Source organism: Capronia coronata (assembly GCF_000585585.1).
Source record: "Capronia coronata CBS 617.96 chromosome Unknown acBCG-supercont1.6, whole genome shotgun sequence".
Lineage (NCBI taxonomy): Eukaryota > Fungi > Ascomycota > Eurotiomycetes > Chaetothyriales > Herpotrichiellaceae > Capronia > Capronia coronata.
The window spans coordinates 736887-748986 of NW_006912898.1; the positions used below are offsets into that span (position 1 = coordinate 736887).

A 12100-nucleotide genomic window follows, 5' to 3' on the forward strand; every position below is an offset into this window, starting at 1 on the left:
ATTGATGTTCTACATGTGGTCTCTCGCCAGCTGCGCATCGCCGCCGATAGATGCTTCGAAAGCGGCTGATACTGTGCGCGCGATCATTAGAATATGCCTACCCCCGGAACTCCGCCTGTTGAGTCTCTCAAACGCTCATTGAGAGGCTGCCACAGCTCTTCAATATGAGCGACGGTACGTATATTTACAGAGTAGTAGTATGAACGACATCAACAGCGCCGGGCACAGCCATCACCGTGGATATGGCGGCCACTACGGCGGTTCAGTGCGGCTCAGCCACCCTCAGGTGCTCGCTTTGAACCGTGCTTGAGTGAAGACATGTTCTGATTCGTTGGGCGTGGAAAATAGAGTGAAACCCCCTGAGTCCGCCACGGATGATCTGGGGACGTTGAGAGGATTCGGCGAATAAAGAACCGTGGGAGATTCGACATCTAAACTCGATCGAGTATAATGTCGTGGTTGAAGGTGCCTGGATGTTTCACGCGCCGCGTCATTTGCTGGGCTGGATCGCAGAGGGAGATGGAGTTCTTCACGCTGCGAAATTGGAGACTTGGGATCGCTTGTTTGAAGGGCATGGGAGGTTCGTGATCATGTAGGAGGTTATAGCAGGATTGCTGAACAGACAGATGCTATTGTAGGTTGCAATAATGAATCAACGGCCATTGAATGAGAGCGACAGTGTTGGTGATGCAGTGCTTGTTGTATTCAAGTTGTTGTATTGTTAGTAACATTTTTTGCCTGCGCCCATGATTTGCCATTTGGCCTGCAAGTTTGGGGCCTTGACATTGACCACTCACTGCATGTTTCTCGACTGCGGCCTCCATCGATCCATCAACTCATCTCCCTTTCTATTCTCCGGCCTCTTCCATCTGTAACATTTCCATCTTCTTCCTTTTCCGCACTGCACCGTGGTCTTGCTGTTGGCTCTGCGTTCGAGAATAAACAACAGCACAGTATTCTTCACTCTCCTTCGCCGGTGGCCCCCTTATTTTGTCTCGGTTTTTGGGCTCTTTGATTTCTTTGTCCAATCTCCCGCAGTCTTCTCGAGCTTCAATTCCATCCTCTCGCTCAGCCACAATCCGCTGCCATTGACGGAGCTTTTTCCTGTACAACCTGCTGTACCTCTCATTAAACGCCGCACTGGTGTAGCGACCCGACACCGCCTTTCGTTTCCGACTGCATACGATCACTACACTCCCTACATACCAAGAGAAGATCCAACACCACAAACATCCATGCCCACGATGGCAGGCCGCGTCTTGCATTCCGTCCTCCTCCTAGCCGCATTGGCGCCTGCAGTCTTCGCCCAAGCGACCTGCGGTGGCGGCGTGCTTTGTCCTTCAGATACACCTTGTTGCTCACGTACGTTTCGGAAGACTGCTCTGACGAGTTTAAGAACAGGAAAGACTGACGGTGATTTGAATAGAATACGGCCAATGTGGTGTTGGCGCCTACTGTCTGGGAGGTTGCGACCCTGTCAACTCGTTCAGCCTCGATTCCTGTGTTCCCGCACCTGTCTGTCAATCCAAGACTTACAAGTTTGACGACCTCGACCGTGTCATGTCCAACACCAAATACCTGGGAGATGCCAGCAAGTCCGACTGGGTATCTTCGGGGACGCCGCTGTCCTACAACGGTACGGTGCTGTTGACCATGGCTGAAAACACGGTCGGGACCCTACTGGCTAGCACACACTACGTCTGGTATGGAAAGGTGGCTGCCAGATTCAGCACTTCCGCGGGTGCCGGTGTGGTGACGGCTTTCATTCTGCTGGGTGATTCCAAGGACGAAATCGATTTTGAATTCATTGGGGTGGACTTGGAAACGGCGCAGACCAACTTTTACTCTCTGGGCATTACGAACTGTGAGCATTTCCCGTTTTCCGTTCTAGGATGACCGTACTAACCGTTTCTACCTTGCAGACACCAATGCGGTCAATGCTACTGGCTTGAGCGACACTCGCGAGAACATGCACGACTACGAAATCGACTGGCAACCCGACACCATCACATGGTCCATTGACGGCAATGTGGTCCGAACCCTCAACCGCGACGAGACCTGGAACGCCACAGCCAACCGCTACATGTATCCCCAAACCCCCGCGCGAGTGCAGTTGTCTCTCTGGCCCGGTGGTCTGGCGAGCAACGGCCAAGGTACCATTGACTGGGCCGGCGGTCTGGTGCAGTGGAACTCGCCCTACATGACCAATGGGTACTACTATGCCACCTTTGACCAAGTGAGCGTTCAATGCTACAATCCTCCCGCCGGCGCAAACGTCAACGGCACCAAATCTTACATCTTCACCGACAAGTCCCTGACGAACTCAACCGTCGAGATCACCAACGACAACACTGTTCTCAAATCCTTCTTGGGCACCGGTACCAACATGTCGGCCGACTATGCCAGCAGCTCGGCCACCGCCAGCGGAACCACCAAATCCAGCGATGTTGCCACGGTCCCAGGTCTGACGGGTGCAGGGCCTGGTAGTGATGGTAATCGTGGTTCAAATTCGTCGGACAGCAGCAGCAGCGGTGATGACAGCGGTAGTGACGGCGATTCTGCAAGCGCCACGGCCGCCGCCACAGGAAGTGCATCGACCGGCTTCGTTCAGGGCGATGGTGGATCAGGTTCGAATGGCGCCGCCCAATACGGCGGAAATGGCGAGTCGGTCCTGCGAGGGAGTCTGTTTGCTGTCGTTGTCGCACTTGTGGGACTTTGCATCATGTGATTCCAAACAAAGAAGAATTGGCTTTCTGTTGTTCGCTATTCATGGGCGGATGTGGACCTGCTCTTCTATCAACCGCTGAGTGGTATGTATTTGGCCATCTCGAATTTTGCATGGCGACGGTACTGGGATTGGACGGCGTGACAACGGAAGCATTCAGAGTGACTACCTTATCTGAGGGAGGTATTCGGTGCTTGCATTTGACGGGTCAGCAGTTGCTGGCACTGGCGAATCTGTACACCATTGTGGCGTGGAGTGTTTTTAATGAGGAAGAAAGAATACGGTCAAATAAAATCTGTCATGCATTCATCACCCTCTTCTTCGCTCAACTGAGTATTTGGTCTGCCCTCTCTCTATTCCTCCAGACGAAATCCCTATGTATTGAATGGTTGCAGCTTGCAAGGTATACAACTCCTCTTGAGTCACTGGTTACACGCCATACCTGCAAATGCTTGAGAAAGGCAGATTAAGTCAGATTGTAGGCTAGATAAAGTACCTACTCAGCAATGAAGGCAGATAGATGGTTGCTGTGTAGAATGGTGCAATATGAGTTCTATGATTGGTTGCTACTCTGAACCCTGTCGATATTAATTGAGTGCTGCACTGATGAAGTCATCTTCATCTTCTCCGACTTCTTTCACATCCACGTCTTATTTTATTACTCTTCCAATAGCTGCCAGTGTGCCAGACTGAACTTCCATCCTCGACAGTCCCATGGCCGTTGTACTGGCGTCTATATAAGGAGTTCCTCCTTTTGATCGAGGAGAATAATTTGTTGAAGCTGAACAGTTCTATTGGAGCGACCACGTCAGGGTCAGAACACACACCTCTTCGAGATCGCCTGGAACACCATCCTTTGCACGAAGCTACCACCAAGCTCCCCAGTGAAAGCGAGCCTCCTGTCTCCGGATCTCCAGAGAAACTCGCTGCGCTTGAGAATCAGCGCTTCCAACATGCGTCCTCCATCGACCGACCTGCTCCGGGCCCTGCGCCTAGCTACATTCCCTTCCCTACGACAATCGGCGCCCTCATGTTCATGTTCATGTTCATGTACATATTCGCCAGCAACTATACGACCAGCATGTCTCGCAGCCCGACCGACCTCTCGATGTCCGACCTCGTCTTCGCCTTCGCCTCTTCTTCGCCGCACAATCCAAACCTCGTCGCAGCTGACCAAACAGTCTCTATCACCGGGGCGTCCTGTCTCGTCTCCTCGGCGCACGGAAAACACGAACACAAGTCCTACGACCTCAAAACCTACTGCTACTTCTGATCTCGATTCTCGCTCATCACTGAACCCACAAGCTCCCAAGTCCCACGACCGCGGCCCCGCGTCGGAGGAAGACACGCAAACCGATTTCGCCAAGATGGACATCCTAACCAACGCCGGAGCCACGACCCCCGCGACATCCATTGACGCATGTGTCCATGACGGCTTCCACTTGAACAACGGCGTCCAGACGCGCGGCGGATTGGGCGTGTTACTGCTTGATGGGGAGGCGTTTGTATGGGCGCCGTGGAATGCGAATGCCGCCAACAAAAAGAAGGAAACAGATAGTACTTCTTCTACAACTACAAACGGAGGAGTCACTTCATCTCCAGAAGGGTTCAACGCGTTCCTCGACCGTCGCGGTATCCTCACCATCCCGCCTTCGTCGCTGGGGATTTTCGAGCTGATCTACCCGAGACCAGACTTGTTGCTGATCGGCACGGGGAGGAAATTGTGGATGCTCGGTGCCGAGACGAGGAAGTATTTGTCCGAACAGCTGGGGATTAGGGTCGACATTATGGACACTGCCAACGCCGCTGCCGCGTATAATTTGCTCGCCATGGAGAGGGGCGTTACTGAGGTGGCTGGATTGATGATTCCGGATGGGTTCGTCGGGAAATGAACATACCCGAGTCCACAGATGTGTCTTATACGATGGACGACGATATCTTGAACAACACGCATCAATCGTTCCAAGTTTGGTCAGGGTAAAATGGATCGGCGTGGTACGAGGCTGGATTCTAAATATGTCTTCAAGACACGCAATGGATGAGGAGGGAAGGCGAGAAGGAGAAGACGAAAAAAAGTCGATTTCTACGCAACGCAGGGCCTAAGGAAGTAAGACTTTATTGAGCCAATGTTGAGAAAAGGCGAGGGTCTGTGATGAAGAAGAAAAAAGGACAAAAAGCTGGTCTCTAGGCCAACCCGGTCGCCTCTTTCTCAGTGTATCTATCGCCCTCTCTGCTCTGCGTTAGCGTTACAGCTCTCAGATCCGATCAGAGTGACGATGCTGACCTTTTTAGAGGAGCGATCTCGTATTGCGCCAAGTAGTATTAATAAGGATGCAGCCAGTTTAAGAAAAGTTGGAAATCTAAATCTATCCAGCTGGGATGGGATTAGTATTGCGGCATGTGGACACTGCATTACTGTGCATATACGTACCTGCTGTGTACTGCATGGATGTATATGTATATATATATCTCTTTCTTTACATAAGGTAGGTATATATAGATATCTGTTGAGATGAACACAGAACAGAAGAATCCTTCAGTGGTCATCATTTTCATTTTCATTGTCGTCAACGTCGTCATTTTCGTTATCATCTTCGGTTTCATATTCGTTGACGTCGTCATCGTCAGAACGATCAAGCAAAGTGACAAAAGATACCAAGACACCAAGGTAGTCAAGCAGATATGTTCCCTCCTCCTCACTGCTCACTGCTGAACCACGGCACCAGTTCCTCGACAGCCTAAGGTAAGTACTACTGTAAGGATAATCCCATCCATTCCCTCTCTTCCCATGACACAGTCGTCTTACTCGTCATTTCTTGACAGCCTCGTCCCTTGACCAAAATCATCCCATATCACACCGACCCATGTTTTCAATCGATCTTCCCCCCTACCGCATCCTTGCGTAAGGGATCCAGAGAAACGAGACAAAAGACAAAACCAATGGCCAAGCTGCAGTCAGACCAATTCATCGAAAGACGGGTTCTCGCTCGATGATCCTCGCCCCGCCAGGTCCAGGTCCGCCTCTGTGCTCGTTTTCCCCTCCCTCGCCCCATCGGCCGCGCTGAGGGTAAGGGTGAGGGTAAGGGTGAGGGTGAAGATGGTGAAGATTCCGAGGTCTCCTCTCCTCGATCCAATGAGGCTGGGGATCGAACCAGACTCTTCTTCCTTCATTTCCGTTCCGCCTCTGATGTTGACCTTGACCTTGACCCAGACGAGGACCCCAACCCCATCCCCAACCTCCATCCCGATCAAGAGGTCTCCCTCTCTCCACGAATCGTTCAGCCCGTATCCCTCGGTCTCGACCTCTCCCTCTTCGCGGTTCTCGCACGATGAAAACCGGTTCGGGCCGACGCACTGGAGACTCGCGCGCCACGATGACCTCCTGCCACGGAAGGCCTGTCGACAAGTGTCTCGACGGCCGGGTTGTTCCGATTGCGGGACCGGGACTGGGACCTGGACGGCGTGCGGCATGAGTAATGCCCAGAAGATCGTCGGGTGGAATGCGAATGACTTCCCGATCGCGGCCATCGTCTTCGTGGCAGCATAGACACCAACCCAATGCTAGGGCGACTACGACGCAGACAACCACCGTGATCGGGACCCAGACTTTGATGGAGTTGCCTTCGCTCATTTTTTTCGAAGGTCTGCTGCTCGAACCTGACTGTGACTGTCAGGTCGTAGAGGACTTTGACTGAAGTGAAGAAGTGAAGCTTGATTTGGGTGAGTTGGCCTGTTCTGAACTGCTAAGCGAGGATTGCTGGTGTTCTGGTGGACATTGCAGTTGCTTGTTGTGATACCCACGCGTGGATGGAAGTCAAATGAGAAGGAAACCAGGTTCTTTCGCCAGCTATGCACAAGGACCGTCATCATCAACAACCAAGAAGGAGCATGGACTGGTTGCCAGACAAGCTATATCTTGCCTTGGCTGTCCTAGGAGGCAAACGCGTTGATTGATCGCCCTGACTCAGCGGTTTGTTTGCCGAACGACCGAGGAAGCGGCTGCAGACGTTCAAGAGCACTCAAACAGCGCCATGGCGCCACAGCAAACAGACAGCCCTTGATATCTTCGACAATCGCAACACCAAGAGAGAACCACCTTCTTCGCTCGTCGTCTAGTGATCTCCTAGATGGGATATCCCGAGGAAGATTGTAATTTTCATCACAAGAGGGTATACCCCGTGGGCATCGATACCTGCTTCAAGTGTAATGCGACAGGACAGATAAAACACAGCTGTTGCATCGACCGTTCTGAGCAAAGCAAGACGTTCGTTCTGGACAACTTTGTTGGGTTCTGTGAGACGTGTGCCGACCATGCATCGAAGGTCCACTTCAGAAGGCGACACTTGGGAGATCGGCACATTCTTCGTCTGATGACTGGCTTTCAGAAGGCATCTTGATTTCCCCTGGGATACAGGATCGCAATTGAGCTTCAGGAGCCAGTACCAGAGAACCAATTCGGCGTCGGCGCTGAATTCTTACACAGTGCCAGCCAGGAATATGGAAGCTGGCCCTCAGCACCATCAGGAGATGACGTTCGGGTAGGTGTCCGGTATCGCGGGTTGGAAGGCGTTGGCAACGTCGAGTTCGCTGATGGCTCCATAGGCAAATGCATCGAGGGCCATGATGGAATTGAGATCCGAAATATCGTACATGTGCTGATTCATATCTTGTGGTCGATGCAGATTCTGCCCCGGCGTCTGACTTCGGGGATGATTAAGGTCTTGCTGTCGAGGAAGATTCTGCACCTGCACCTGCTTCTGGGTGAAATGCGGGTATTGATGTCCCTGAAGGTGCATCTGCGGATTCTGACTGGGGACAGGAATCATCTCTGAAGGGGGTCTCTCCTCGACGTGCTCTTCTTCGTAGACGCTTTCAGACTCATGCATCTTTGGTGACGACGGATTGGCGAGCAAATTCTTCTGACCCGGACATACCCTGGGACTTACAGACTGCGGAATCTTATTGAACGCGGGGATATCACTAGACAACTCGGGAAACCGTCGGAAGAAATCCGAATCCATCGTCCAGGATCTGATGTCAACCAAGCGCTGGTCGAACATGGGTGATAGCTTGTACAATCCCGTCTCGACCTCACAGGTGTAGCAATCCCGGAATTCATAAGGCCACAGGATCCGCAAGTTCTCGCGGAAGGCGTGCCAGAACTCGTTCCCACAATAGTCATGTTCGTTGAAGATAAAACGTTCTCGTAGGCCAGGCCAGGCGAAAAAGTCAATGGCGTATGAGTGGGCCAGGTTCTGTGACGGCCGACGCATATACCACGGCGGTAGACGGGCATAGCGCTCTGTTGTTGACTCGGTGTGGAACTGTAGAAGCAGATGCATGGCTCTCAGGATGGCCAGACGTTCGGTGTTGGGGAGGGTGGAGAACAAGGTCTCATCAATGCGCCGCAGGGTCTGCCACGAAGGATGTAATGGACCTCTTCTTGCCACAGAATCCCATCCCTCCAGTAACGCTCGGACTGGTACATCGTGGGCCGTGGCTTCTGCGGCAGGCTCGACGTCCGTCCACTCAAACCGCTCGCACATGACTTCGTTGGCAAATGTCCAGTAGCTGCCCCGCCACATGAACCGACGACCCGGTTGACGGTCACGATCACGGTCGTGGCGCCCAAGGCAAGAGCAAGTGTTTCTGGGCAAGGCCCAAAGATCGGCATACCGCGCAGGAGGAATCGAAACCGGGTTCTTGGCTGGCTTGGATGGCACGAGAGCTTGATGTCCGGCCGGTGAGTAGTAGTTCCCCAGGTCGAAACTGCGCGCTGGGATGTTTGCCGGGCGCACATCGACACTCTCGGCCTTCAGGCGAAGAGAAATGTCATCCGAGAAGGGAGTGATGTCGGCTTTGCGCCCCACGCTGACGGCTTCCGACATCCCATGAGACGTGGGTATGCTGTTTGCCTGCACCTGCTCCAGGGCCGGCTTTACCGCTTTGTGTATATCCATGGCTTTCTGGATGTCCTTCAACGTCTTTGCCAGCACGTCGCGCTCAGCTTCCACATCTTGTAGCTGTTTCATCAAGGATGCCACTTGACCACTGGAATCCTGCCGGCGAAAGTCGTCGACGAGGCCTTCCAGGTAGGAAATCCGCGCCTTGGTGCGTTCGCGAGCTTGCCGCTGACATCGTCGGTCGATTTCTCGCTTCTTCAGCCGTCGAGACGAGACTCCTGTCTTGTCTTTGCACTCAGTGGAATCGGCCGGACTGGACACCTGTCCGCTTGGATGGATATGAGTTGTCATAGCGTCTAGGTTTCGGGTTGCCATGGTTTTCGCAAGAGGAGAGCTCCTGGAGGAGTTCAGAGCGAGGCGGTAAGGGCGGGTCGGAAAAGAAAAGAGGATGCCATGGCTGAGCGGAAGCCTTCTCAGTGCTCTCTCTCTTCAACCTGAGTGGAAGGAACAGTGGCCGGGAAACGTGGCAAGCAGAGTTAAAAAGTTGGGTCGGCTACACCGTAGCGTCCCTTTGAGTTCGATCTGAAATTGTAGACAACAGGCAGGAAAGATGATAGACATGGTAGACATGACCAGTGGCGCTGTCGCCGGGTTATCACGACGATGAAGGCCAGCGGTGGCTTCAACGGGGAAGACGGTCCGACCGGCAATGGAGAACGGGACAGAGTTTTATTATTATTGCATGCTTTCTTGTTCAGCATGCAGTTTGCTGTTGATTGACCAAGTCGCTGGGATAGAGTTTAGCAAGACAGTCAGTAGTAGTAGTGGTGATGGTGGTGGCGGTCCTGTCTTCCGGGACTCACTTCCAAGGATCTCTTGGCCCAGGATGAAAGTACTATACTACCAGTAGTACAGCTTTTCAATACTTGCTGGGTACCTACTATGTACATGTACCTGATGTAGGTAGGTTTCTACTGAGTTAGGTACGTACTCTAGGTCAAGATAGTCTTATCTTGCTATTTGCCTATCTGCTCGCCTTCTAACCCTATCTTATCTTTTAGAGACTGGAAGTTCTATACCATGGCTTGAATCTTTTGACTTGACGGGCTTAACGGACACCATACTTGACGTCGCTTACAATAGTATTCTTGCTTTGGTTCAAATTCGGCCCTCGCTTGCTCGTCAAGACAACCCGTCATCACAATAATGAAATCCTTGACCGCAGGATTGTCGAGGTTGATTGTGTACAGGTTTGAACCACAATTGCTGCAGAAGGAGCGAACAACGGTATATCCCGCATCGGTATTTTTGTCTTGATAGTCGGTGATACTTTCTTTACCCTTGACTAGGGTGAATTGCTATTGACCGAGTATAAGTCAAGGATGCTGGATGCTGGATGCTGGATCCGCTGGAAGAGTCACTCACTTTGGCTTCATAGAAATAATTGGCCTGGAAAGACGAGCCACTGGACTTCTGACAGTTGACACAGTGGCATAAGACATTGGTGACGGGCTTGCCGTGGACTTCGAACTCGACATTGCCACACAGACAGACGCCTTTATGGGGAGAGGATGAGGACATTTGGAAGGGTGGGCAGTCTTAGGTAAGTTGGAAGTCTTGCAGAGTATAGTAGCATGAAGTCGGCCGCAATATATTCAATACACTTTCATTCCTTTATATATAAGGTGTTTATCTATATCTCAGCTTGAACAGATGTTTGTCATGTAGGTAATCTCCGACAATAGCTCCGCCTACTACTAACCAGGTATATACCAGAATCAATAAGAGACTCGGGCTTATGACGGTATTACAGTAAGGCCGTGAGTACGGGGTATGAATTGGCCCAATGAACGCTGGGCCTTCAGCACGACCATCGCCAGTATTATCAATCACAGTGCTACCTACAGTGAGAAGTGAGCAGGAAATCCCCAAACAGCCCGTGAAGCCAGCCTTGTCATGGCTCCTGGACCCGCTCTCTCTCGCCTGTGCCGATATCGGTTTCCGTTTCTGATGCTTGCTGCCTAGACGAGAGGGTCTAGTCTGTATGTCCTGAAGTCTTGATTCGGAAAAAAGGCTCAAGAATAGACAAGACAAGAGCTGAGGGACCTGATAGTAGTAGTGATGCTGTATGGAGAAGATGTGTGATGGATCCTATACTGATATACGAGGACCGGGCTTCTACTCTGCATAGCTAATAGCTATAGTCGATGTTGAACATACACATTCCCCGATACCATCTCATCATGTCAATGCAGTCTGCGAATCTTGGATTCCTTGGTTGTATCCTTCTCATTCATCAACAAGACTTCATGTCCTTTCCCTGTGCATTCGCCCCATATTACATTTGACCGCGTATTGTCTTTCACATACTTTACCCGCACACACGCCCAGCACTAGAGTCAATTCCTTTTAGTCCCAGTAGCGAGTATAAGAGCATATCCCACGACATTCAGTCCAACAACAGTCAACAAAACAAAGCGGTATGGTGTAGTTGGCAACACATCCTCGACTGAGGGAGCCCCTTCATGATCTCAACTACTTCCTGCGGGATTGTCAGATTGAGGCTGAACTGTGTGCGTTCCACCCCTATGAGGAAGACTTTGGTTCAATTCCAAATACTGCTGTTGGTTTCTTTTTCGTTTTCTTTTCGTGATATGAAGATTCCCATCCATTTTGTTTTGTTTTGTATTGTGTGGTGAAGTCAGAAATGCTCGGCCTTGAGGGCGTGGATACAGGCAAGCAGTGTCTGTGGCAGATCGCAATCATAGTCACAGTCTGGCCCGGTGACAGACTGCTTTCCGTCCCGCACCTAAGAACAATCTCGAAAGACCTCGTCTGTGATAAGCCACAGGAGGCCTTCACATATACCACATCAAAGCCTCTATAGTTACTCTCCTGAATCCCGCCTGATTAACATCCGCCTTTTGTCCATAATTCTCACCGTTAAAGCGTCGCGTCGCACAAAATATCGACACAATTCCCCAACGACCCCGTGTCGGACTCGCAATCCGCGGTCACCCCCGGCGGTGTAGTGCAGTGGTATAGCACATCCTCCCCCCACAGGGACGGCAAACTGGGATGTTCCATTGGCTCTCTTTGGAGAGAAACCTGTAGTTGGAGCAGGGTCAAGTCTTGGGACAGGAAACAGTTGGCTGATTTCATCTGGTGGAAGAGGAAGACCTTGGTTCGAATCCGAGTACCGTCATTGAATTGTTTTGTTTTTTCTCACAGGGAGTGGATTGCCCTTTTCTCTTGAGGGGGAGAGGGGTTCTCAGCTTGTTCTTTTGTCTGTTGTGGCTGGGGAGGACGCCATGTGTTTATGAGTTCAAGGTTGGAGAATGACTTGTCAGTCAATCAATGAATGGTCTGGACTCCTTTCTTCTTTGCCTTGCGTGATGGACAGTGCAGGGCAGAACTTGAAGCTTGTTTTTACTGTGCATATGCGAAATGGGAAAGAAGAGTGTGTGAGTAT

General features: G+C 51.5%; 5 protein-coding genes across 5 annotated transcripts; 2 read left to right on the top strand and 3 right to left on the bottom strand.

Annotated features, from left to right (window-relative positions):
- Window positions 1-1244: 1244 nt before the first annotated feature.
- Window positions 1245-2728, top strand: A1O1_06931 (uncharacterized protein; the record flags this gene model as incomplete). Its single annotated transcript, XM_007727808.1, has 3 exons — window positions 1245-1362; window positions 1427-1864; window positions 1923-2728. The coding sequence occupies 3 exons, from the start codon at window positions 1245-1247 to the stop codon at window positions 2726-2728; spliced, it is 1362 nt and encodes a 453-aa protein (XP_007725998.1).
- A 950-nt stretch (window positions 2729-3678) lies between these two features.
- On the top strand, window positions 3679-4617 carry A1O1_06932 (uncharacterized protein; the record flags this gene model as incomplete). The annotated part of the gene is made up of 1 exon (XM_007727809.1): window positions 3679-4617. One exon carries the CDS (start codon window positions 3679-3681, stop codon window positions 4615-4617), a length of 939 nt encoding a protein of 312 aa, XP_007725999.1.
- Window positions 4618-5680: 1063 nt separating this feature from the next.
- Window positions 5681-6253, bottom strand: A1O1_06933 (uncharacterized protein; the record flags this gene model as incomplete). Its single annotated transcript, XM_007727810.1, has 1 exon — window positions 5681-6253. One exon carries the CDS (start codon window positions 6251-6253, stop codon window positions 5681-5683), a length of 573 nt encoding a protein of 190 aa, XP_007726000.1.
- Window positions 6254-7245: 992 nt separating this feature from the next.
- A1O1_06934 (uncharacterized protein) lies at window positions 7246-8979 on the bottom strand (the record flags this gene model as incomplete). Its single annotated transcript, XM_007727811.1, has 1 exon — window positions 7246-8979. One exon carries the CDS (start codon window positions 8977-8979, stop codon window positions 7246-7248), a length of 1734 nt encoding a protein of 577 aa, XP_007726001.1.
- Window positions 8980-9701: 722 nt separating this feature from the next.
- On the bottom strand, window positions 9702-10209 carry A1O1_06935 (uncharacterized protein; the record flags this gene model as incomplete). Its single annotated transcript, XM_007727812.1, has 2 exons — window positions 9702-9986; window positions 10054-10209. The coding sequence occupies 2 exons, from the start codon at window positions 10207-10209 to the stop codon at window positions 9702-9704; spliced, it is 441 nt and encodes a 146-aa protein (XP_007726002.1).
- Window positions 10210-12100: the final 1891 nt, after the last annotated feature.